A 27,131-nucleotide genomic window follows, 5' to 3' on the forward strand; every position below is an offset into this window, starting at 1 on the left:
TCCCAGCACTGGACGGGAAGAGGTTGCTCTTTCCACCATTTGCACGCCCCCTGCAAGTGCTGAAAGGAGCACCCACAGTCCACTTGCTGATATGCAAATTGAAGATGTCACTGTTGAAGTACAACAGGATGAGGATACTGGTGTAGCTGGCGCTGAGGAGGAAGTTGGCGAGGAGGATTCTGATGGTGATGTGGTTTGTTTAAATCAGGCTCCGGGGGAGACAGTTGTTGTCCGTGGGATGAAAAAGCCCATCACGGTCATGCCTGGGCAGAAGACCAAACATTCCACCTCTTTGGTCTGGCAATATTTCTATCCAAATCCGGACAACAACTATCTTGCCATATGTACCATATGTAAAGGTGAAATAAGTAGGGGTAGGGACGTCAACCACCTAGGAACATCCTCCCTTATACGGCACCTGCAGCGCGTTCATAAAAAGTTACTGTCAAGTTCAGAAACTTTGGCTAAGACCGTAAGCAGTCCAGGGACACCTAAATCCCGTTGTCCTGTTGTATCCAAGCGCCTGCAAACCACACCGTCAACTCCCTCCTCGTCAATTTCCTCCTTAGTCAGGATCGGAAGTAGTCCTGCAGGCCATGTCACTGGCATGACTGACTCTCCTATCCGGGATTCCTCTGGAGGATCCTGCATTGCTACGCCTACTGCTGCCGCTGCTGCTGTTGCTGCTGCTGGGAGTCGTTCATCATCCCAGAGAGGAAGTAGGAACACCACTACTTTTACTAAACAATTGACCCTCCAACAGTCCTTAGCGAGGAGGATGAAGTACGACAGCAGTCATCCTGAAGCAAAACGTATAACTGAGGCCTTGACTGCTATGTTGGTGTTAGACGTGCGTCCGGTATCCGCCATTAGTGCAGTGGGATTTAGACAATTGATGGAGGTAGTGTGTCCCCGGTTCCAAATCCCGTCTAGATTCCACTTCACTAGGCAGGCGATACCGAGACTGTACAGAAACGTCAGAAAAAGTGTCCTCAGTGTCCTGAAAAATGCCGTTGTACACAATGTCCACTTAACCACGGACATGTGGACAAGTGGAACAGGGCAGACTAAGGACTATATGACTGTGACAGCCCACTGGGTAGATGTATCACCTTACGCAGCAACAGCAGCAGCGTCACCAGTAGCAGCATCTCAGAAACGCCAGCTCGTTACAAGGCAGGCTACGCTGTGTATCACCGGTTTCAGTAAGAGGCACACCGCCGACAACCTCTTAGAGAAACTGAGGGAAATCATCGCCCAGTGGCTTACCCCACTTAGACTCTCCTGGGGATTTGTGATATCTGACAACGCCACCAATATTGTGCGGGCATTACATCTGGGCAAATTCCAGCACATCCCATGTTTTGCTCACACAATAAACTTGGTGGTGCAGAATTTTCTGAAAAGCGACAGGGGCGTGCAGGAGACGCTTTGGGTGGCCCGAAAAATTTCTGGCCACTTTCGCCATTCAGCGACTGCGTGCCGAAGACTGGAGCGCCAGCAAACACTCTTGAACCTGCCCCGCCATCACCTGAAGCAAGAGGTTGTGACGCGGTGGAACTCAACCCTCTATATGCTTCAGAGGATGGAGGAGCAGCAAAAGGCCATACAAGCCTATACATCCACCTATGACATAGGCAAAGGAGGGGGTATGCACCTGACTCAAGCGCAGTGGAAAATGATTTCCGTGTTGTGCAAGGTTCTCCAGCCCTTCGAACTTGCCACACGTGAAGTCAGTTTAGACACAGCCAGCTTGAGTCAGGTCATTCCCCTCATCAGGCTTTTGCAGAAGCAGCTGGAGAAAGTGAAGGAGGAGCTAAGACGGAGCGATTCCGCTCGGCATGTGGGACTTGTGGATGAAGCCCTTCATTCGCTTTGCCAGGATTCCAGGGTGGTCAATCTGTTGAAATCAGACCACTACATTTTGGCCACCGTGCTTGATCCTAGGTTTAAAGCCTATGTGGTGTCTCTCTTTCCGGCCGACACAAGCCTGCAGAGGTGCAAAGACCTGCTGGTGAACACACTGTCAGCTGAAGCGGAACGTGACACGTCAACGGCTCCTTCTTCATTTTCTCCCGCAACTGGGGCTGCCAGGAAAAAACTTAGGTATCCTAAGCAACCCGCTGGCGGTGATGCAGGGCAGGCAGGACCAAGTTTGGACATCTGGTCCGGACTGAAGGACCTGGCAACAATTTCTGACATGTCTACTGTCACTGCATATGATACTGTCACCATTGACAGAATGGTGGAGGATTACATCGGTGACAGCATCCAAGTAGGCATGTCAGACAGTCCATACCTGTACTGGCAGGAAAAAGAGGCAATTTGGAGGCCCCTGTACAAGCTGGCTCTATTTTACCTGAGTTGCCCCCCCTCCAGTGTGTACTCCGAAAGAGTGTTTAGTGCAGCCGGGAACCTTGTCAGCGAAAGGCGTAGGAGGTTGCTTCCACAGAATGTGGAGAAGATGATGTTCATCAAAATGAATTATCAGCTCTTCCAGGGAGACCAGCCTCCAGAAGGTACAGAGGGACCTGTGGTGGTGGATTCAAGTGGGGACGAGTTAATACTTTGTGAGGATGAGGATGTACACACTGAAGAGGGTGAGGAATCGGTGGATGAGGAGGATGAGGATGACATCTTGCCTCCGTAGAGCCAGTTTGTGCAGGGACACATTAATTGCCAGCTTGTTTTGTGGGGGCCCAAACGAACCAATCATTTCAGCCACAGTTGTGTGGCAGACCCTGGAGCTGAAATGATTGATTTGTTAGAGTGTGCATGTCCTGTTTATACAACATAAGGGTGGGTGGGAGGGCCCAAGGACAATTCCATCTTGCACTTCTTTTTTTTCTTTGCATTATGTACAGTTTGGGGCCTAGTTTTTCTAACTGCCATCCTGTCTGCCACTGCAGTGTCACTCCTAGATGGGTCACGTGTTTGTGCCGCCCACTCGTGTCGCTTAGCATAGTCATCCAGCTACCTCTGTGCAACCTTTTGGACATGAAAACACTATTGTGAGGTGTGAGGTGTTCAGAATAGACTGGAAATGAGTGGAAATTAAGGTTATTGAGGTTAATAATAGCATAGGAGCAGAGAAACCAACAAATTCTGTGATTTTAGCTGTTTTTATGCTTTTTAAAAAAAAAATACAGATCCAAAACACAAAACCCAGAACCCAAAACACGGAAGGGTGGTTTTGGCAAAACCAATCCAGATCCAAAACACGAAGAAAGATCCAGATCCAAAACCAAAACACAAAACACGAAAAGTGGCCGGTGCACACCCCTAATTTTTATGTTGTTTTCTATTTGGTTCTCACTGTTTGTTTTACTTGTTTTTTACTTTAATTTTGTGTGTGTGTATTCTTGTTTTGTGCAGACTTAGGGCATGATTCAGACTCGTTCGCCAGCAAGCGTACGCTTGTTGCTGGCGATGTTTGCTAATGTGCGCATGCGTATGCATCTCAGTGCGCGTGCGCGAACTAGTCCGAGCGATCGGGAAGCGCTCACTCACCCAGCAAAGACAGCCCAGTGGAATGAATGACAGGAGAGACCGTTTGTGGGTGGTAACAGGGGCAGGCCAGTAGTAACGGGGGAGTGGAGGTGCAAACACAGGCGTGCCGTTTCAGAGGCTTCATAATTAATAGGCAGCGTCATAGTACACGTCACCTGGTTGGTTTTTACACTGAACTGCTCGCAGTGCTTGCAGTAGGGTAAAGGCAACCACAAGTGCTGCTAATGTTTCCGATGGTACCTGATGTACCGATGGTTGCATTCACTTCCTGGAGATGACGTGCGCAAGTGGGCGTCTTAAGACAGGCTGGTGGGCGTCTGCATACACCAAGTGAATGCACGCCAAGACATAATGGGTGTGCTTATGCCTAGCCGTGCTATCGCCTGCCTTGCTGGGTGTGTTCTGAATTTGCGTACACTAGGAGCGAGTGTACGCTTCTAGTGACCGGGTCTGAATCAGGCCCTTAGTCAGCTGAGTTACTTAGCAACCCTGATTGTATACAAACAATGGCTCACGCTGACCGGCACCGCCTGATGGCCTCACTGTGATCGCGCCGTTGGTTCCCAGTGCGTGGTCCAGGACCTCTGATGGCGGTGTGTCTCAGGTGAGTTTGTGTGCTAATTAGAGGTTTTCTGCAGGTATATTTGTATGTGCCACGGTGTTTGTAATCCTCTGTAATGTTATAATATTCATACAACCTTTGCTCTTATTATTATTGATAGGCAGAAGGGATTACAATATAATTTAATTTGCCTGCTGTGAGGTGTATGTTAGCATTTCATCTAGTATTATGGCATTTCCAGAATCTCCTTCATGGTAGAGGACAGCCATAGTGTGCTACGCAGAGTATTTACACACACGATTTGTGAAGTGAAATTGGATACCATTGACACACACAGAGGCGCTGAGAGCGGGGGGAGCGGGTACTAATTACCCGGGCTCGGGCTTGTAGGAGGGGCCCGAGTCCGACGCCGCCCCCCTCCCTCTTACCTGTCAGCAGTGTGCTGGACTGCAGTGGGAGATTGTTCGCTGATTGTGCCCCCTCCCCCTGGATTTGCGCCGTGCTGAGGGGCTCACAGTGCCCACCTACCCAGTGCGCAACACTGTAAAAAAAAATGTTGCCTCCCGTGATTAGACCTGGGCCCATGTCAGCTCTCTATAACCCTGCCACATACATGCAGATGCATACAGTGTCGGACTGGGGCATGAAGGGCCCACAGGGGATTGCAATAGTAGGGACCCGCTAAAGAGGTGTAACCATCTGTCAAAGTGGGTGTAATCAGTGAACAGAGGCATGGCAATAATATGTGCAAATAGATGAAGGAGGAGTTAACTAGTGATAGACCTCCAAAAAATCCACAGAAAGGGTTGGTCTGATTAATAAATAGACTCCACTGAGTGACATTAATAAAAAATAATGTGTTTACAGATATGCCAGTCCAGCTTTTAACTTCGAGGATGATATAGATTGAACTACTGAAAATAATCTAACTTCTGGGACTGATGAGTATTAATCCCATTTTGAATACGTATTTTTTTTAGGATTATTATTTTTGGTTTAAATGTGTTAAGGCTATATTTCATGAGACTTTTTTTTCAAGCAATTACATACAGGAATGAACAGAAACCACAAATTGCAAATTGACAGAGCAAAAAGAGATCCACAAGGATGTAGGCACAGACACCATGATAGATGGCATAAGAAAATCCAGTAGACTTAACCCCTGCAAAGACAGCAAGTAGACTCCTCCACATGCCACTATTATGCCATCAGACTCTTCCACATGACACTATTATGCCATCAGACTCTTCCACATGACACTATTATGCCATCAGACACCTGAGGGTCATTCCATGGTAACTCACGTTACAAAGTGACACAGCAATTAATCAGCAACTCCTGTACACAGTATTCCAAAGCTTGACCCGTCTCACTTTCTCACAAAACCAAACTACCTCACACAAACTCCATTAGTTGTTGACAGCCATGCACCCACTCGCCACGTCACCCAGCATAGTGATTTACTTTGGAATGTATGCCACTAATTTGCCGCCAGACTCCTCCGCATGCAATCAGACTTCTCCGCCATCAGATTTCTCCGCCTGCCACTATTATGCCATCATACACCTCCACATTCATTTACACAGATTAGAATAAACCTGATTCATTCCACACACACATCCTCAACTGTTATAGTATTGCCCTAGCAGGGAAACTTCTTTTCTATCCAACCTTCCCAAGCCAGGGGCAGCCAAATCCATGTCTGTGTCTTTTGCCACAGTTGTTTCTGGTGCTGTATGCAAATGGCACTATAAAGCCCTTCCTTGGTGTACATACATGTAGATGTGCAAGGACTGAGATGCCCACTTTCAGTGTCCATAAATGCTGAAATAACGCTTGTTGTGTCTTTAGTTGCACCATCGTCGCACCATCAAAACTTGTACCAGAACTATGGCAGATGTCGATTATCCGACTGAATTCAACCTACTATGTGACCGGTTCTGTGTCAATGAATGCAACCACTATCAGTGAAACGCCTGCGACACTTATCATAAAACATAAACTCTACATGCTTCTATTTAGCCACCCACATCTTACCTCCTAGTCACCACCTAGGAATGCCCCATTACATTTCTGCTACCATGCATCTAAATTCGTACTGTGGCTCTAGATGAGGAAAATCAGGACGCATTTGCGGTGCGGCTCAGGTGCATGTGCAAACGAATATCATTTCTCCACTGCCACTACACCCGACTCAGAATCAGGGCCATAGTGTGGTATAGTACCGTGGGTTCAAAATGGCCATCTCCAATGCCTGGGTGAGCAAGTCCCCTGAAAATGCAGTTTTAGTGTATTTTCCATATGTACAAAGCACCGGAATGCATTATCTTCAGGTGGCATTACCCAATAGAAGCCTATGGGCTTCTTATTGGGACGCCCCCCCCTGAGAGGGATCCATAACTGCGGTATGTGCCCGATGAGAGAAGGAATGTACAGAATCGCGGATGCAATGCTTAGTACCTCCCACCTTAACTATAGAGAAGGTATGTGCCGCTGAGAAGTGGAAGCTGTCAAGTCTGGCTGACAACCTAAGCAGGGGGCCCCAGGTCTGCCAGCAGAAATTGTGATAAGTAAGTATATAAGTAATGGTGACAAAAAAGCGCCTCCTAGTGCAATACATATGGAATCTTCAACGTGATGATTAAATTAATTAAAGTGCACACCTACCGTGTAACAAGGCAAAAAGTCTTAGTTTTTGCCAACATAAACTTTTGGTGTAGTAATCTCCCACCACAGATTCTTGTGATCTTGAACTCGTGTATTTCAAATAGGGACCATGCAAACAGATGGTAGATAATTTTAGAAAGTATACAAATACAATTTATTAATTAAGAGTATATCCATACATACATTTCAGTAAAAGAAGTAAAGCTTATCTGGACAGTAGAACAACGCCCTCAGGTCTGGAATAGTCCAACAGGAGGAATGCCTCAACGCATTTCGTCCTATCACAAATATCAGGACTTCATCAGTGAGTGACCCAGAGCATGAATGGAAGCTCCCCCTCTCCCCTGCTCGTGGACCACTAAGCCCGCCCCTTTGCTGAAAGGGGCGTGGCCACAACGCACTGGGTACTACATATTACAGTGAAGTTGTATTAATCATTTGCACTTAAGCCATGTGCATTTATGAGTTTGTTTCATAGGCATTATGGCACTAATTCTTCACCATGTCTGCTTATCCACATTTACAGCACCTCAATTATAATTGCTTAAGGCCTTGTTTCTTTTCTTTTTTAATTTATCCTTTTGCTATAGCCCCAACATTTGTAAGTGTGGACACATAAGCATGGATGTGACTAGATATTTTTGGTCCCTATGCAACATTACTAAGGGCCCTATGTACCACCCAGGGATGAAAAAATCCACATGGTATTTTGGAAGGTGCCAATCACCCAACCCCCCTCTCACCCACCCATCCAGCTGGAACCCTCATAGAAACTGCTATTGTACTTTTACATTTGGCCATAGCTACCAATGCTGTTTAGGGATACCTACATTATTATTTATTTATTACCAGTTATTTATATAGCGCACACATACTCCGCAGCGCTTTACAGAGAATATTTGTCCATTCACATCAGTCCCTGCCCCCGTGGAGCTTGCAATCTATATTCCCTACCACATGTACACGCACACACACAAAACTAGGGTTCATTTTTGTTGGGAGCCAATTAACCTACCAGTATATATTTTTGGAGTGTTGGAGGAAACCGGAACACCCGGAGGAAACTCAGGCAAGCACAGGGAGAATATACAAACTCCTCATTATCACTTATGTCATTGTCACGTGGAATTTCCCTGTGACATTGCTGATTATATTTATGGGGATTTAATATAATTTTATTTTTCAGAGTCAAATCAGTTATAACATCTGTAATGGGGAATGCTGAATCTGGAGGTTACACTGCTACCATTGTAGTCTAATTTTGCCATGACAGTACCTATCCTAAAACATAAAAAAGACCATGGGCCTGATTCAGAGGCGCACACTATTTGCGTGCGCTCGCTCTGAATCAGGGCGTCCCTATTTTTATTTTTTTGACCAGCCTCCAGGCCGCTCGCACAGCTGTGGGTGACCAGCCACAGCGTGTGTGTGCGACCTGGCGATTGTCGCGATTATCGTGACCACCGTGCTTGCGAGGAGACCCTGTGGTAGGGTCTCAGGTCTCGCAAGGCCGAGTGGACTTCCTGCTCTAATAGAGCAGGAAGTCCACTACTGACATCACTAGTGATGTCAGTAGGGCCGCCCACAAACGGCAGGCGTTGCTTCGGGAACGCCTCCGTTTGTGCAGCCACCCCCCCTCCCCGCCTACAAAACGGGGCGAGCTGGCGATCAACATCGAAAGCTGCCCCGTCTTGTAGCGAGCCCCGGAGTGAGTGATTTCTCACTCGCTCTGGCACTCGCGGTGCGCACGCCGTGCGTGCGCAATGGCCCACCATCAACCCGCTTGCGAGCGCTATGCATCAACCCCATATACGAAGCAAGCCACTTAACAGGGCGGCACAGCTGGAATAATAGTTCATTTATTTCTATCCAACAAATTGCACACAATTACCGATTTAATGACTTTTCCGGAAGTGTGGGATGATTCCTAAATACATCAGTCTATGCTTATCGTTCTTTACATCTTTGTGTCTTTCTTCCACATGTTTTTATCTGCAAGGACCTACAGTAGTTGAAAAACACAGTGGGGAATACATTTCTTCCTTTCATTACTGCTAACAGATTTCCCCCATAGTGTAATACAGATGGATTAACGAATGCAAGCTATTTGATGTCAACATGCTAGTGTGGGAAAGAACCTGTGATTTGCAGATTTCCATTAACATGATGCAAAAAAACATATTTGTCAGATCTGTTCCTTACACATTATGGGCTGTATTCAATTGCCGGCAAAAAGCTCTCGCTAGTGGTGTCATTTCGCCAGGCGAGAACTTATCCCCCTATTCAACTGCAAAGACTTTCCGCCGGTGCGAAAAGTCTGCGCCTTGTAACCAGCGGAAAAGATTCACCTCTGAAAGGAGGCGGAAAAAAGTGCAGAATTGGGGATTTGGGGTGCAAAGTTGCAGCAACACCCCTGCAGCCTTGGTATAGTCCCCCAAAGGTAATCTGCGTCAAAAAAAGTTTAAAACTTACTTAAGATCACCGCAAAAAAGTACTTTTGTTTTGGGGTCGGTAATAAACAAAGTCGGTGGACAAACTTAAAAACTAGCGAAATCGACTCCCCCAAGTATGCCCAAGCTTTGTTTTTGGTTTGCAGGTACATGCTGAAGGTGCATTTTTTAAAAACGCACTTTAGCGGTATTTAGCCATGCTTGCACCCATTTTCATGTACCCCAAATTTGCTGGGACTACTAAATGTTATTCTTCACCACTTGTGCAAAGACGCTAAATAGCACCAATTGAGAGCATTTAAGCACCCCAAATACCTCCAGCAGGGCTATTCGGGGGTATCCATAGTGATCCCATATGTCAGTGCATCTTTTGGGGGGTGTCAGGCTGATTTCCCCATATCTGACAGGACTTTTCGCCTGTTTGAGTTTCGCCGGGACGTGTTTTTCGCGTCCTTTGCAACTGAATAGGGCGAATCACGGTGACGAGCGCAATACTTTTCCGGAGCCTAAACTGGCGATGACGGCAAAAAGTCCGGGAATACGGGCCTATATATATTTTATAGTCAACTTTTTTTTTTAGTTTCTCCTCCCTCAAGTCTTTTTGTGTTTTTGTTGATCTAATATATTAATGAAGCTGGAATCCTTCTTCCCTTATGAATTTAAGAATGTGAAAAATTGCAGTGCAAATGTTGTCTTGGGACATCGTGTGCCAACTGCTGAACAGATGAACACATTGGGGGGAATTAAATTGTTAGCGCCCGCAGCTGCTACTAATGGGTGCCCCCTGGAGCAATGCAATTGTTGCTCTGTTCAGGTGCGAATAGCTGCAGGGGCACACCTTTCTGCTCGCACCCTCCTGAGGTGTTGTCCGGTGCCCCCCGTGCGGTTGTCCGGTGCCCACGCGCGGTTGTCTGGTAAGGAGAGAGTCGGAGAGGGAGCGGGCGACGGGGAGAGCCAGCGGGTGACGGGGAGAGCCAGCGGGTGATGGGGAGAGGGTGACGGGGAGAGAGAGAGATAATGGGGAGAGAAATTGGGAGACGGAGAGTCAGTGAGTGACAGGAGAGGGTGATGGCGAAAGGAAGTGGGTGACGGGGAGAGGCAGTGGGTGACAGGGTGAAGGTGACGGGGAGAGGCAGTGGGTGACAGGGAGAGGGTGACGCGGAGAGGCAGTGGGTTACAGGGAGAAGGTAACAGGAGAGAGAGGTAACAGGGAGAGATTTTGGGAGATGGAGAGGCAGTGACTGACAGGAGAGGATGATGGAGAAAGTCAGTGGGTGACGGGGAGAGGGTGACAGGGAAAGGGTGGCAGGGAGAAGGTGTTGGGGAGAGGCAGTGGGTCACAGGGAGAGGGTAACAGGAGAGAGAGGTAATAGGGAGAGAAATTGGGAGACGGAGAGGTAGTGAGAGGCAGTGGGTGACAGGGAGAAGGTGACGGGGAGAGGCAGTAAGTGACAATGAGAAACAGAGGGTGATGCATTGAAGAGATAGAGGGTTAAAGGAGACAGATGGTGATGAGAAGTAATGATGTAGGGGAGAGGCAGAGGGTGACATGGGGAGGCAGTGGGGTGACAAGGAGAGAGTGGGTGACGCTAGGGAGAGGCAGTGGGTGACTCCAGGGAGAGCGTGACAGGCAGTGGGTGAGAAGAAGAGGCAGTGGGTGATGCCAGGTAGAGGGTGAAAGGTAGTGGATGATAGGGAGAGGGTGACGGGTAGAGGCAGTGGGTGATATATAGTGGGGCACTGGCTGCATGGGAAGGGGGCAGTGAGATGGGGGGAAACTCTAGGCTGGAGAAGAGGGTACACTGGGCTGAATGAGGGAGTCACTGACTGGACTGGCTGGGGGGGTTCTAGTTCTGGGGCAGTGGGCTGGTTGGGGAGGGAAGGGGGAGACACCGGGCTGGCAGGGTGGGAGACACTGGGATGGGGGTTCAGTGAGATGGTGGGGGACACTGGGTTGGCTGGGGGGACACTTCGTGAATGAGGGGCACTGGGCAGGATATGAAGGGACAGTGAGAAGGGTGGGAGGGGGGAACAATCACTGTGACTAGACTGGCTGGAGGGGGTTCTAGGTAGGGGGCAGTGAGATGGGCACAGTGAGGCGAGTCAGTAATGGTGGGGTACACTGGGCTGGGCAGTGCCTCTGAGACATAGGGAGCAGTCAGGGGCATAAGGAGTAGTCAGAGGTATGTCAGGGACATAGGGAGCAGTCAGAGGTATCAGTGGCATAGGGAGCAGTCAGGGGCCATCAGGTACCAAGTGAACCGTGGGTGTACCTTCGGCAAGCAGAGACAGTGAGTGACTGACCTAAAAGAGCAGTACAGAGTCAGCAACAGCACCAGTCCCGCGCCCACCTGCCTCCTGTGTCCCATGCTGCGGCACTTGTAACTTCCTTTCCCCGAGGAAAGCACGGCACAGCACGAAACCCCCGATGATGCTGAGATTGGAGGAGCTCTTGTTGAGGTGGACGCTGGTCTATGGGGAGGGGCCAGCCAAACGGAAGAGCACATGTAAGCTGGGGCCGGCCCGGCAATGTGCCCTGGAGCTGGCTCATTAGGCTGGCGAATTAAAACTATAAACTCTGCAGGCAGCAGCCCCCTAGGATGTCGGCATCCAGGGAAAGAGCCCCCCTCGGCATCATCCTGGTGGTGGGTGGGCAGGTTACAATTTGCTTCATTATAACTTATATAAAACTTCTCCTAAATGAAAGGGGGAGCACATGCCTGGGTGTCCCTCCCCCCTTGAATCCACCACTGGATGGCAGGTATTTCATCACAGGCTGCTGTGTAAACAGCAGCCTGTGAAGATTATCTCGGGATGACATTCAGTAACTCCATCAAGTTCCGAAAAAATGCTTTTTTGGAACTTGATGATTGGCCCAGACACATATTTTTTTCAAAAGTATGTGAAAAATAAGTGATGATGAATAGGCCCCATAGTCATTAAATCAATTTCATATTTCTGCAATTGCCTTTTACACAAGTCAATCAATCGCAAAGTGCCTCTACACCTGTAGTGTAAAGACACTACTAGACGATATTTTGAACGATTTGGCCGATTCCGACACATCGGAACTTCAAATCGTCAAGTGTGTACGCACTATGGACCTGATTCAGGCCCGGTCACTAAATGCGGCCGCTTGCTCCCAGCATATGCAAATTTAGCTAAGTGACATCAAGGCAGGCGATCGCACGGCAAGGCATAAGCACGCCCACTATGTCTTGGCGAACGATCACTTTGTGTTTATAGGCACCCACCAGCCTGTCTTTAGCCGCCCACTAGCGAACGTCATCTCCAGGAAGTATATACAACCATCGGTACATCGGGTTCCATCGGATCTGACCGCAGTGCTTTCAGTTGACTTTACCCTACCGCAAGAACTGCAAGCACTTCAGTGTATAATTCAACCAGGTGACGTGTACTATGGCGCTGCCTGTTAATTATGCACACCTATGAAACGGCGTTGAAACACGCAGTCACGCCTGTGTTCGCACCTCCACTCCCCCGTTACTACTGGCCTGCCCCTGTTACCACCCACAAACGGCCTCTCCTGTCACTCATTCCACTGGCTGTCTTTGCTGGGCGAGCGAGCGCTTCCCGATCGCTCAGACTAGTTTGCGCACGCGAACTGCGATGCATATGTATGTGCAATTGCTTAACATCGGCCGCGTACGAGCGAGCGGCCGCTTTCGAGACGGTCTGAATCGGGCGCTATATTCCTGCATAACGGTGGGTTTCGTTCTGATCGAAATTAAATAGTTACAAGTAACAAACAAACAACAAACAAACAATTAATATACAAAGTATTCAGTATACTCAACTTTTGTCTAGGTATTCAGATGACACCAGTAATTCATTATCTTCAACATAAGACGCAGTTCATCTTCTTCTTCTCTGGGGAGCCCTCGTTTTATCAATGCGCAGGTATTCCAATTTACATTGCAGGCACCATGTACTGTAGTCTCAGGTCCATGCACGAGCCGAAGAGCCTTTGTCTAGCTTTTGATTTATATACCATAGTCTGGGTGTTGGCTTTCTGGATATTAAGCCCATATCAGTTACATGCTGGGTACCAAGCACTGATTGGTATAACATAGCATGGACCTTTCTTACCTCTTACACATGTTCTGTAATCATTAACATATACTACCAGACAAATGACATGTCCTAGTATGTTCCACTGTTTCAAAGGCCCATAATGCTTAGCATCTCTACACATCTTACAATGGAATGTGGCTAACTGTCTACTGATAACACCATATTAGGTATGAAGGGCTCATTATACATCTACTAATGAAAGGTACAAGTTAGGGCCCCTGAATATATGTTGTGTTTGACCCAAAAGGTGAATCTGACCAATCTGTGCATAGACTAGAACTACATGAATACAATGTCCTTTTCAAACCTCAATGGGGCCTAGCAAGGGTATAGGTATTACAAGATATATGCCTATGTAGAAATTAATTATTTAACCCACTGGTTACACTGCGTCTCCGTTCGTCACATCTTCAGATCTTTTGTACAGTACATGCAGGAAGATCAGTCATTACGCACTACCAGACGGATCAGGCGATATGGTTACATTATATAGTCAATGATGTAACCACCAATTGATGCAAGATCTATCGTTTGGTCCTTTGTTAGATTGCACAGTGTGTATGCACTAGATCTGTTTGTGAGGGAGTTCAAGGGAAATAGTCTATGACATTGCATAGTTTCCACGTCGTCTAGTGTGTACCCAGCTTAAGTTTCAAGGGATCACTTGCCTGATCAGCAATTATATTATTAATATTTTCACAACACTGGGAGCTGGTATAGCTGAAAATATTGACTCTCAATCCAAAATGATCTTATCAAGCGTTTGATCTTTATAATATCTTACATTTCCCAGTTTGAGCCTCTTAACTCAATCTTGCGCCTCCCTATTGATCTGTTCTGTTGTGTAGGATGTTGAAAGTTACATTAAGCGCCCAACGCAAGAATCCGATGGCAGTACTAGAATATTGTTCACAAGTAACTGGTGCAAGCTCTCCATATGAGTATGTTAAAGGATACATTTGTTGTATTCTCCATTAACTTCTTTTATTTGAAGCAAAACATAAATAAATTTCACTCTGACACTTAAGTATAAGGGGCAGTAATATTGACCCTGGGTCTGTGTAGCTAAAGAGATCTCTGTTCTGCCCTCTGAACATAGGACCTGATTCAGACCCACTCGCGAGCGGGTCGATGTTTGGCCACTGCGCATGCGCACGCCGGCTCCGACATGCGCATGCGCGAGACCTGGCTAGCGACGGGCAATCCGTCGCTCCAGGTCTCGCACCAAAAGGGGGCGGCTGTCGATTTTGATCGACAGCTCGCACCATTTTGGAGGCGTGGTGGGGGGTGGCTTCACAAACGGAGGCGTTCCCAAGCTAACGCCTGCCATTTGTGGGCGGTCCCACTGACATCACCAGTGATGTCAGTGGGAGAGCTTCCAGCTCTATTAGAGCCGGAAGCTCTCTGGGGCTTGCGGCCACGAGACCCTACCACAAGGGTCTCGTCGCAAGCCCTGATGGTCGCGATGGTCTTGACCATCGCGACCAACATCCTGGCCGCTCGCAATAGCTTTCAGAGCGTCCGTCTCTGAATCAGGCCCATAGTTCTCTAACTTTTGGTTTTGTAGTTAGCTGAACATTATGTAGGACAAAGCTTATACTCTGTCATGCAATTATTGTACAGCAAACATCTAGTTATTTTATGCTTTCCAGGTTACCTTGTCTATATAGTATATAGCAATACAATGAGACCTGAGTATGTGATAGTTACAAGTCCCTATATTATATGAGTTAACCCTTACATTTTAAGTACCTGCTTAATTGTTTAAATGTGTTATATGAGTGTGAAAGAGCTTGTGGTTGTAATGCAGTCAGGTAATTGATCGGAAGGCATTTTGTAGGTGAGAGTAGAGTGGGTGTTGAATAATTGGTGTGCATTTCAATGTACAGTATCTCAAGACAAGAGAGCGACCAAAATAGTATCTACCCAAGCAAATGCTGTTTATCCTATACTCCATATTTTCTGTCTTTAAATAGAACTATTAAAAACTGAAACTGTGTAACACATCTTCTTATTGAGGGAACACTTGAACTATTTCTGTGAGATACATTGGGAAATGTCAAGACAAACACCTCTGTTGCATTTGCTCATTTGTAGCAATCGTCTCATTAAAAATGGTGTTCGGTGTTGGAGGTCTCATCTTTGTTTCAGGCCAAAGGTGTTATTCACTGAGGGAAGCATTTAATTACCATTAATAGCCATGTTATTGCTTTACAGGGGAGCATTCTCTGTGGTGAGAAGATGCATGAAAATTACCTCAGGACAGGAGTATGCAGCAAAAATTATCAACACCAAAAAGCTTTCTGCAAGAGGTATGTATCACAGATTCTGAGCTTTAGTTTTTCATTATAAGTGATTGACCGGAGTTGATGGAATTTCATTTATACCTTAATGTAATTTTATTGCGAAGTAGATCTGTGAGAATATACAGCGAGTGGTTAACTTGTCAAATAACATTTTATTATATGGAAGCAAGTACTTATCAATATAGAAATTATATTTTAATTTTGCAATAACTTATGTTATAATTTAGCAAATTCAATAAAAATCATCTTTTATCGGAATGCAGATTACCAAAAATGTTCCCATGGTTCAAAGATGCCATGATGACGACATTGCAGTGTCAGGAAGAGACAGAGAGGAATCTTGTATCTCTGGGCTTGTTAGTGGGCAGCAGTGTGACTGAAGGCATTCTGCAACATGGGAGTAAGATGCTTCTACAGTATGTTGTGGGAAATAGGTCAGAGCTTAGAGAAATCACATTCCTGTTCATTATTTACAAATGAACTTGCTCCGTTAAGGCACACTGTATTTAACAGTAGAGCTACATATAATTCTTTAGAGCTTTATGGAATGGAACTTAACTGTATTGATTGAGGTTTGTCTCGTTTAGATGCAATATACATATACTGTCATTTGTCCCAAAGGATACATTGTAAGATTACCTATTAACCAATTGCTAACTTGCAACTAATGTTTTCCTTGCTCTGTTTGAAATAGATTTGTGTCTCTTTGCATTCTGTGGTTTAATGAGTAGTTCTATATTTACTGCATGTTATTTTTAGAAACCTAACATAAATTGTGCAATAGTTTGTTTTCTAATGGTTGTTCTGCATAAGGGCTCTTGAGAAAATGATCATGTAAAAACAGATTATGAGACATCAGAACTAGAATCTGAAACATTAAATGTTCTGAGATCTGTGTTATATGGGATGGGTACAGGATGCTGGCGGTCAGAATCCCAACAGGGTTAGAAGAATACAGACACATGATACCCTAACCCACCCTCCCTGGTGCAGTGCTGGAACCTAACCTCCCCCGCTAGTGCCTAAACCTAACCTCGCTCTTCCCACACCCTAAACCTAACCCTCAGCCCCTAGTGCTTAACCCTCCCTCTATTGCCTAACACTAACCCTCCCCTAACCCCGCTACTTACCATCGGGATGCCGTTGCTGGGTTTCTGACAGGAGTCAGGATTCCGGTGCCAGAATTCTAAGCGCCGGCATCCCACCTGTCGTGATTTTAACGGCATCCCGTTATATATCTAACCATCAACAATGCTCATTGTCTTTATCAACAATGATATTAGAGGCTTTTGATGGATTACAGCCAAGAAAATTTTTCTCCGTTTAAGTTTTAAATAGAATTGTTTTAAATACACCCTATTCACATTTGGGGCCCATTACCATTTCTAAAATAATAAAATGATACATAAGTGTTAATATGTGCATTTAGGGGCCTATTTAGCAAGCTATTTTTTCATAAAACTATTTAGAAACTGCAGTTTCTACATAATTTTATTAATTCTTGCTATATACTAATGGCACAATGCAGGAGCTTTCACAGAAATCTCCAGCAGAGGGCCATATTCAATTAGCGGCGATAATATCGGCCGATTATCGGTCGATTTTATTGCACTCAAGATAATTTATCGCACTTTTATAGTGATAAACAGGAGAAAAGTTTTCTCCATCCCCAACCTGGAGAAAAAAAATGCTAAATCTCTGTTTTTGCCTAAAAATGTGGGGATTTCTTTCAGAACCCTTTGGAGGCCCCCCTAATGATAAATTATCAAAAAAATTTGTAAGTTGCGTTCTTTGTAGAAAAACGACCGCGCAAATTTTTTTACTTTAAATCCATTTTCAACAGGTTTTTTTTTTTTTGCCCAAAAATTTGCGCTGTCGTTTTGCGACAAAGTACGCAACTTACCTAAAATTTTTCTGGTAATTTATCGTTAGGGCGATTGTCCAAAGGGTTTTGAAAGAAATCCCCACATTTTTAGGCAGAAATAGAGATTTAGCATTTTTTTTTTTCTCCAGGTCGGAGATGGAGAAAACTTTTCTCCTGTTTATCCATATAAAAGTGCGATAAATTATTGCGAGTGTGATGAAATCGGCCGATATTATCTCCGTCAATATTATCGCCACTAGTGCTAATTAGCACTGCAGATCGCAGTCCCTGTTATTATCAATGAAGACTACGATCTAAGCTCTATGTACCAAACTCCAAAAAGTGTTCAAATCTGTCATGCGCAGTGTCAGCTTCACCAGAAGTCGTTCACAAGAAGACTGCGAGGTTCCCATAGTACAACGGTGACCAACCAGTAAGGGGCAAAGAGCCAAAAAATATATGTAGTCAAGTTAAAGAGCCGATGGCAAGTATGTAAAAATAGGGCGTGGCCTAGCTGTCAGAAGGTCACGCCCCATTTTTGTATGCTGCCTTTGGTATGACATTCGCAGGCACATGACCTTGTGTCACTAAGCCAGAGCAATATAGAAAACATTGAAATAGCCACGTTCACATAAAATACACAGAAACAAGCCATATCCACATAAAATAAATTTAAAATACACATCCACATAAAATACATTGAGAAAGCCAGTGCCCATTATGCTGTGCCCCCTGTAGTTATGCCCATTAAGCAATACCCCCAGTAGTTATGGCCCTTATGCAATGCCTCCTGTAACTGTGCCCATTATGCAGTGCCCCCAGTAGTTGTGCCCTTTCTGCAATGCCCTCTATAGTTGTGCCCATTAAGCAATGCCCCCAGTAGTTGTGCCCCTTCTGCAATGCCAATAGAAATAAAACCCAGGCCCTTCAATCTCAATGCGGCTGTATGAGGGAGTCACGCTCATAGGTATAAAAGGATATAAATAGGAAAAACACAGTCGCAGAGGTTGGAGGTTATAATTAATATACTCAAATCAGTTGTCCAAAGAAATATGTACACATTTATTTATAAAACAATCACATTGGTAATATCAATAACAAAAACAGTAATTAAAGAAAATATATAAAGTTGATAATTGGACATATAATATATATTGCATAATCCCTACATATGGCCCAATATAAAGTACTCTCCTTTCTCCAAAAGAATAAATGAATGTGTCGTTTTTCCAACAAAGTCACTAAATGGTAGTGAGGCTTAGTAGCCTATATATTGGATGGAAAGGATTCTTGCAAAAACGTTATATTACCTGCAAACTCCGGTCTCTTGTTGTAGAAGTATATGGCAAAGGTCAGTGGATGATAAAGCCTTTTGCCTAGATGTTTGTGCTCTCAAGCCGACCAGCGGGGAGCGTCTAATACTTGTGACTGTCCTGTATTATTCCTGGGGTCACAGGTGTAGCAGTGAACAGACCCGGCTCGGTACCGCTTACAGCTCCAGCTGTAGGAGTTTCTCAGGGATGTACCTTGGTGTTATGTCCGGGGCCGTGATGGACGTCCCACCTCGTGCTCTGTGTGCCGTCAGGCAGTGCGGTGGTAGGGATAAGTCCGTTTCCCCAATTAGCTTCCAGGCGAGCCCTTGCTCGTATGCAGTGATAGAGTGGGTGTACCCCTGGAAGATGATAGTAGCCGGACGCTGCCAGCAGAATCTTGTAATTGCGGGCAGGAGTTGAGGTGAGCCGTGTCCACGGGATTGCTGTAGCATGTAAAAGCACCTACGCGTTTCAACGTCTCAGGGACATCTTTTTCAAGGTGGATACAATGCAGTCCTGTCCATATACTTAAATAGCATTCCTAATTAGCTACATTTAATCCAGCTGATATTCAATTAAGACAATTGATTTGAGTACAACCATTTATAATAATATTGAGAGATTAAAGCAGGAGAGAGTATAGGCTGCATAAATCAAGTTTATACAGAAACTATACTCGACTGATTGTAAGAAACATATTTAAAATACCACTATTTTAGTATAAATGTTTTTTAACTGTTTAATTTAAATAAACATATCTTATTCACACTGTCTTGCATTCCACAGTCTGCTTTATTTTCCTAGGCAGACTTGCATCTATTAGTCAATCAATAAATACATGATAAGTCGATCTAAATTTATACACATAAACACACCTCTCTATCACCATTTGTATTTTTATTTGTATTTTGTTTGTAATATGTTTTTTATAGTATTTGAATGACCATATATATATATATATATATATATATATATAATATTCACATAAAAAGCTATATCTATGTTTTAGATAAAAGTTTTTTAGTAATTTTATATTCACAGGTTCATCTTTAGCTACACATTATAAAGGGGTGTGCATATATTTATAACTCACATTTCTTTATATATATCACGGGAGAGAGGAATAATGGGAGGAGGAGGGCCATTTCATCCACAGGTAAGAGGGCGGGAGCCGCTGCTGCTCTTGAATATTGCTTCAGCCCACTGAATGGCTGACTGCTCTATGTTCATGTATCAGGTGCACTTTAAGGTCCGAATTCAATTATCCGCGATGTTAGAATTAGCCGCAGTGCAGTCCCTGGGGCTATTCAATAACAGCTCGCAATAAGCCTGCATGCTGCACTTAACCAGGATCTCTACTCACCTCCTCCTGAGGCTCGAACAGAAATCTGGGTTAATTTGGGCTTTTTGCCCTACCACGGCTGCCGCAAATACGAGTCTGGGTATTTATTCCAGACTAATGGGTTCACACACATTAGCCGCATATTTACAGCGCAGGGAAAGGGCTTGGGTGTAAAAGTCAGAGGCTACAATCCATTTCTTCACGCGGTAGGATATCGAGGCTAATTGAATGGGCATAACTACCATAGGTGCAAGGGGGGCAGCTGCTATGGGGCCCAGAGCTGAGGGGGCCCATCTTCCTTGTCAAAGTTATGTGTTAAATACAATTTTTACCATTGGGTGGTACAGTACATATGGGTCCTTACAAACTTTTGCTATGGGGCCTTCAAATACCTAGTTACGCCCCTAATCCAGTCCTAAGGCTTTGTGCATCCACGTATTTAGCAGTATATAGCTAACGTTCTGTCACACTTGCACTGAAAGGGGCCATAAATGCTGTACAGTTGGAGCTCTGTGATTCTACTGACACCAGGGAAAAATTCTATAGAAGCTGAAATCTAAAACTCGAAGTTGCAGAACCAGTGTAAGAATAAAATACAATAATTTAGGCTATATGCAGATACATTACTAATGAGCAATAATTCTTACAGAACAAGGTCCACTGTTTCATGGGGTATGCCTATATGTTAAATGTTGACATTCTGAACATACATTTCATGCCTTGTGATTAATCAGACTCCAAGACACTGTGTTACCATGATCATCTTCAGACATTACCACTGAAATGAAGGTTTAATTTCAGCTAATGATATAATGAGCATTTTGGACAAACCTCCTGACTGTTCGGGTTTAGGCCCTAATCCAGGACAGCCCTGATATCGGGGAATTTCCCCACAGGATATTTATTCTGACTGCCAGGACTTTTAGGAAAACACAAACACTGCAACTTGTCTGTTCTCCAATGTACTGAACAGTAGCAGGGTAGAGTGCCAGTGAGGTGTGTTGTTTTTGCAGGAGGATGATTTAGAACTTAAGGAGCATGACATTGTGATCTTTTTGTACTGTTAAAAATTTACAAGGTATGCTATTGTATGTGATGAGTGTAATGGATTTGTACACACAGGTTTTAAGATGTATTCATTCTGATTATGTCCAACCCTCAACTCTTTCTTGACCAGAATGTCGTGACTTTTGCAGTGGGCGGGGATAAGACTGCCTGGAGCCAATCAGCTCATAAGAATGTTCACAGCACTAGGAATGATGTGTGATCTTGTGTGAGACAATGGACTCACTGGGTCGGGTCAGTGTCACCCGGTGCGCCAAATAGAACCACACATTCACAATCACGCCCCTCATGAGGAAGGGGCTTGGTCTCATGGCACAAAACCCTATGGAATTTCACCTGCTTGAAGAACCCGAATATTTTTGTGAATAAAAGAATAAAAATCTGGTTTTAACAGGGGTTTTTTTTTTTTTAATGTGTGAAAGTCTTGCGGTTAGCAATGAAAATGTATCTCTAATGTGTCTGAGCTGTACTATAGTTATTCAGTCTTGTTCAACTTTCTTTTTGTTGGGTTTTTGTTTTAAAAAATGTGTTAAATCTTGGTTTTAGAATCTGAATATGTCAAGTCCCAGCATCTATGGTAATGATAAATGGGCCCCATTGTCTACATGCAGACTCCTATGAAGCTGGAATTTATATAATTAAGATAATCATTGAATTGGTTCAAATTAATTCTAGTTTCTCAGGCAATAAATGGGTTTTACTTATGTTAGTGATATATTAAACATTGCAGTACATTAATTTGTATATGATTCAAATTTTTGGTGTTTAGACGGGAAACAGTCGGGAAGCCGATGGACGGAATGTCGACTGCTGGCTTCCCGACTGTACAATCCCGGCAAGGGTTAAATGACAGGCGTTGAAATCCCGACGCCTGTCATTTTCCCTATAACAGGAGACCGACACCCGGCTTACCGATCGAAGGTAAGCCGGGGGCGACGGGTGCGGACAGCCGCTGGGGGGGGTTAGGTTGAGGGTTCCCAGGGGGGGACGGGGACTTAGGGTTAGGCTCCCCCCCGGGAGGTTAGATTTAGGCTAGGGGAAGGGGGAGGTTAGGGGGTTAGGGTTAGACACCCCCCAGGGGGACTTAGGTTTAGGCGGCGGGGAAGGGGGGATTAGGGTTAGGCACTTGAGGGGGAGTTTAAGGTTAGGCACCCCTAAGGGAGGGTTAGGGGGTAAAATTAGGTTAGGAAATACTTACCTAGGATGATCGGGATTTTCATACTTGTTGGGCTGCCGCTGTCAGGATTTGAACCGCCTTAAATCATACTGAATCCATTTAGACACATGAAATAGTGTGATCTGTTTAGGTCACAATAATGGTTAATGTTTTGTGAGCGGAGCTGAAATATACAGTATATATATTTTGTTTCACATTTATATTTGGTAATTCTGCTAGTGTATTAATTTAATGCTAATGGTGAATGTGATTTTTTTAGCTCTTAAAGCAAAGTACACACTGATAGATATATAGCCCGTTCCGTTGAACGGGCAATATATCTGTACTGCATCGCCGGTGTGTACAGCGGATATGTTTGTGAACGACATCGTTATCTGATCTGCTGTGCAGTACTGTAGATGGTCGATTTAACTGAATCTCCCATACACATGCTGCAGGGTGATTGACAGCTCAACTGGGTGGGTGATTTAAATGCCCGCCCAGTTGAGCTGTCAAGCCCGGCACATCACATCGGGCAGACGATTGGTAAATGTATACACTCTCATCAATCGTCAGATAGGTCGGCGGGTCGATATAACTTGGTAAATGGGTGTGGTATGTTAGGTCAACTGTCTTATTGTCATGCATCAGGTTGACATAAGAATGTCGACATCATCGAAATGTTGGCATGCAGCATGTCGACATTAATCATGTCTATACAAATGACATGTCGACATGACAGAATGTCAACCTCACGTCCCTGGTGGCCCCACTGTCACTTATCTAATCCTGACAGCTGCATTGGCTTCTGGGTTCTGATGGTCATATAACCATCACTTCCAACGCAGACTTCTGAAGGAGTGGCGGTTTTCGGTGAGTATTTTCCGCCTAACCCAAATCCTTGTCCTCCTCTCTGCAGCCTAACCGTAACATTCCCAGCAGCGCCTAACCCTAACCATTGGTATTTTGAGAATATTGACATTTCAGATGTCAACAGTCTGAGATTTCACCATTGTTCTTGTCAACTTGTTGAACCATGTCGACATTATGAATGTTGAAATGGTAATTTAAATGTTATACTCTTATTGACATAGAATATCCCTGGTTTCATACAACACCAGCTCTTCCTGTTTTAATTAAGCCTGTTCTCTTCACCTGTTTATCTTAATCTATACATAGCGTTCCCGCTAGGCTGTTTTAGCGGGGCGCGGCACCCTGCCCTCCTTCTGAAGGGCAAAAAGCACCCTGCCCTCCGGGAGGTCGGCAAAAAGCACCCTGCCCTCACAGCCTGCGGGTGCCGTTCTCACCCGCGGGACGCAGTGTCCCACGGGTGGAGAAACATGCGGTTACCCGGTCACCGCCGGAGAATAGACGCCGGGCGCATGTGCCCGGCATCTATTCTCCTTTCTGCAGCGCTTGGGGGCTGCCCGGCATGTCCTTAAGCGCCGGGCACGCCCCCAAGTATGACGAAAAGGGGACGCGTCTTATAGACACGCCCCCTTTTCATGACCACGCCCCCTTTTCAGGCGCGCACACAAGGTTGCCCTCTCTAGCTCCGGCGCCCTGCTTGCCGCCGGAGCTAGAGTGAACACTATATACATATATAATTACATATATAATATATATCTCAAATGTCCTGCCTGACTCACTCACTGGTTTATCAATGCCCAGCCCAAACCCCTGGACCTAGAAACATGAAAATCTGTGATCAGGGAGTATATACCTTCCATGGCATTAACAACTAAGGGCCGTATTCAATTAGACCCAAAAAGCCGAGATCCGCAGAAAAGTATCGCCGATCTCGGCTTTTCGCGTGGCGGAACTTATCTCCGTATTCAATTCCAGACGCTTTTCGCATACCTGGAACGTCAATGCAATGTAATAGGCGGAAAAGATTTGCCTCTGAATAGCAGGAGAAAAGAAGTGCAACATTTTTATTTTGGGGTGCAAAGGTGGGGAAACCACTCAGAACTCTTGGGACAGCCCCCCCAAAGGACAATTGTGTCAAAAAATCCCGGACACAAAAACTGAAGAACACCCCAAAAAGTACTTTCATTTTGCGGGCGAAAAAGAAAAAAGTGGGGGGACAAGCATAAAAACTAGCGAAATATACTTTTTGGGAGTCTTCAAGGATGGGTCAAGTGTTTTTTTAATTGCAGGTGTTTGCAACAGGTGCGTTTTTCACGTGTTTTTTTTTTTACTTCACTTTAGAGACTTTAAATATATGCTAGCTCCATTTTTCAAGTACCCCAAATATGACAAGACTACTTATTTTCACCAAAAAATACTGCTTAATGCCATTCTTCACCACTCTTATAAGGATGCTAATAGCAAGCAATTGTCAAGACTTTAGTACCCAAAATAACTCCTCTATATTGAACCCCAATGTTAGTGCATCTTTTTTGGGGGGTTCAGGCTAATTTCCCCACTTCTGACAGCACTTTCCGCCTCCTGTTTCACATTCGCCGGGTCCCATTTTCACGTGGTTTGGAATTGAATAGGGCGAATAGCTGGGGCGCACACGATAAGTTTCCGCATCCAAAACAGGAGATGTCTGCGGAAAGTCTGTCATGCGAAACTTTATCGCGTGTGCGAAACTATTTGAATACGGCCCTAAGGGATAAAATGTTTCCTCCCCCTGTGCAATGTTCTGCCTGACTGACTCATCGTGGCTGCAGCACAGTTCAATATTCAAATAGAGGAGCCACACCAACCGAAACCCCAACTGCTGCCAAACATCACTGCAGTTGGTGTGGCTCCCCTATTTGAATATTGAACTGTGCTGCAGCCCCATCTCTAGCCATATGATCCTGACATGGCTTATGAGCACTGCAAAGGGGGTAATATGTGTTTTCACGGATTCCTCAATAGCTCTAAGGGCACAGGTGAGGGAGGGGAATGTCTGACTATACAGGCGAGGGAGGGGAATGTTAAATGCATTACTACAGATTGAGAGAAGGGAATGTGTTACTACAGGGTGAGCCGGGGGTAACGTGTTACTACAGAGGTGAGGGAGGAGAATAAGTTACTATGGGGTGAGAGAGGGTAACACGGGCGAGGGAGGTAAATATGTTACTACAGAGGTGAGGGGGTGGAATGTGTTAGTACACGTGAGGGTAATGTCTTACTGTAGCAGTGAGGGAGGGGATGCATTAATATAGAGGTGAAGGATTAATGTGTTACAGGAGTGGTGAGATGGAAATGGAAACCGTAAATATCTAAGGTCTACCAAGGAGAAACTGGGTACATCAGCTAGTTTTTTATAAACTTACATGGATTGTGAAAAAATATTTTTTTGTTATTGCAAATGATCTTTGAAATTAAATTTTTTTTTTAATTAGTCTTCTATATAAACTGGCTCCCGAATTTGACTTGGCGCAAGTCTTGTTGCATGGATTACTGCTGTTCGAGTCTAACATCGGGGGGCTAGTTGCATGATACAGCCTCCTGTACTGTGATTTACATTGCTTTTATTCTTTTAAAGTGTTATTTAATAAAAACAGGTTTTACATCATGAAAGCCTCAACTTTCTTTAGTGCCAGGGCTGGTTCTCCCGTTACGCATGGTACGCACAGCGTAAGGCGCCACATAGTGAAGGGCGCCTCAGCTGCTTACCATGCGGGCCGCGGTGCAGACTGTGTCTCTGTGACACAGCTGCACCGCGTGTGTAGCGCTGACCGGACGGAGTTCGTTCAGCGCTACACAGCACAAACACACAGCCGCCGGCGCCGGCAGCTATGTGTTTGCTTTAGCAGCTGATGAGAGTCCGACAGACTCCCATCGGCTACTGCTCCCACTGCCAGAGCCGGACATCTTCCGGCTCCCGCAGTGGGTAATGGGAGTGACGTCATGACGTGACGTCACTCCCATAATGCAAAGCTTCGGACGGAGGAGCTAATATCGGCGGCAGGAGCAGGAGCAGGTTTCAGGTAAGTTTTTTTTTTTTTCTTTTATTACGTCTCTACTGCAGGGGGCGTGGGAAGGTGGAATACTACTGGGGACACTACAGGGGGTAATACTACTGGGGTACTACAAGGGGGGAATACTACTGGGGGCACTACAAGGGGGGGAATACTACTGGGGGCACTACAAGGGGGGGATTACTACTGGGGGCACTACAGGGGGTAATAATACTGGGGGCACTACAGGGGGGGAATACTACTGGGGGCACTACAAGGGGGGGGAATACTACTGGGGGCACTACAAGGGGGGGATTACTACTGGGGACACTACAAGGGGGCAGACTACTACTGGGGGCACTACAAGGGGGAGCTACTACTGGGGGCACTACAAGGGGGGGCTACTACTGGGAGCACTACAAGGGGAGATTACTACTGGGGGCACTACAAGAGGGGGGACCACTACTGGGGGCACTATATAAAGGGCACTGCATAGGGGGTGGGAGTTCTATTGGAGCACTATATAAGGGGAATACTACTGGGGGCACAAGGGGCACTGCCCAGGGGGGACCACTACTGGGGGCACTGTAAAAGGGGCACTGCATAGGGGGTACCACTACTGGGGGCACTGCATACGGGGACTACTACTGGGGGCACAAGGGGCACTGCACAGGGGGGACATCTACCGGTGGCACTGTAAAAGGGGCACTGCATAGGGGTGGCGCCAAAAAATATACTTGCTTACCAAAAAATTTGGGCTAGGCCGCCCCTGTTTAGTGCAGGAAATAATGTTCCTATATCCAACTTGTTTAAGTTAAAGTATGATGTAACAAAGTAGAGCATGTCGTCCTTTCTTTCTCCTGTTCTATCATTATTCTACAATCCTATGTGCACAGTTTATG

At 45.5% G+C, this 27,131-nt stretch overlaps 1 protein-coding gene across 22 annotated transcripts in view; it reads left to right on the forward strand.

The window, feature by feature from the left end:
* CAMK2D (calcium/calmodulin dependent protein kinase II delta) overlaps window positions 1–27,131 on the forward strand; it is a 286,873-nt gene that overhangs the window by 11,149 nt on the left and 248,593 nt on the right. For all 22 annotated transcript variants that reach the window (XM_088448303.1, XM_088448282.1, XM_088448294.1 and 19 more), the window contains exon 2: window positions 15,502–15,596. In XM_088448303.1, coding sequence (XP_088304429.1) covers window positions 15,502–15,596 — 95 coding nt within the window. The remainder of the gene's footprint in view (window positions 1–15,501; window positions 15,597–27,131) is intronic.

Source organism: Taudactylus pleione, unplaced genomic scaffold (assembly GCF_031769625.1).
Source record: "Taudactylus pleione unplaced genomic scaffold, aTauple2 ptg000454l, whole genome shotgun sequence".
Taxonomy (NCBI): domain Eukaryota; kingdom Metazoa; phylum Chordata; class Amphibia; order Anura; family Myobatrachidae; genus Taudactylus; species Taudactylus pleione.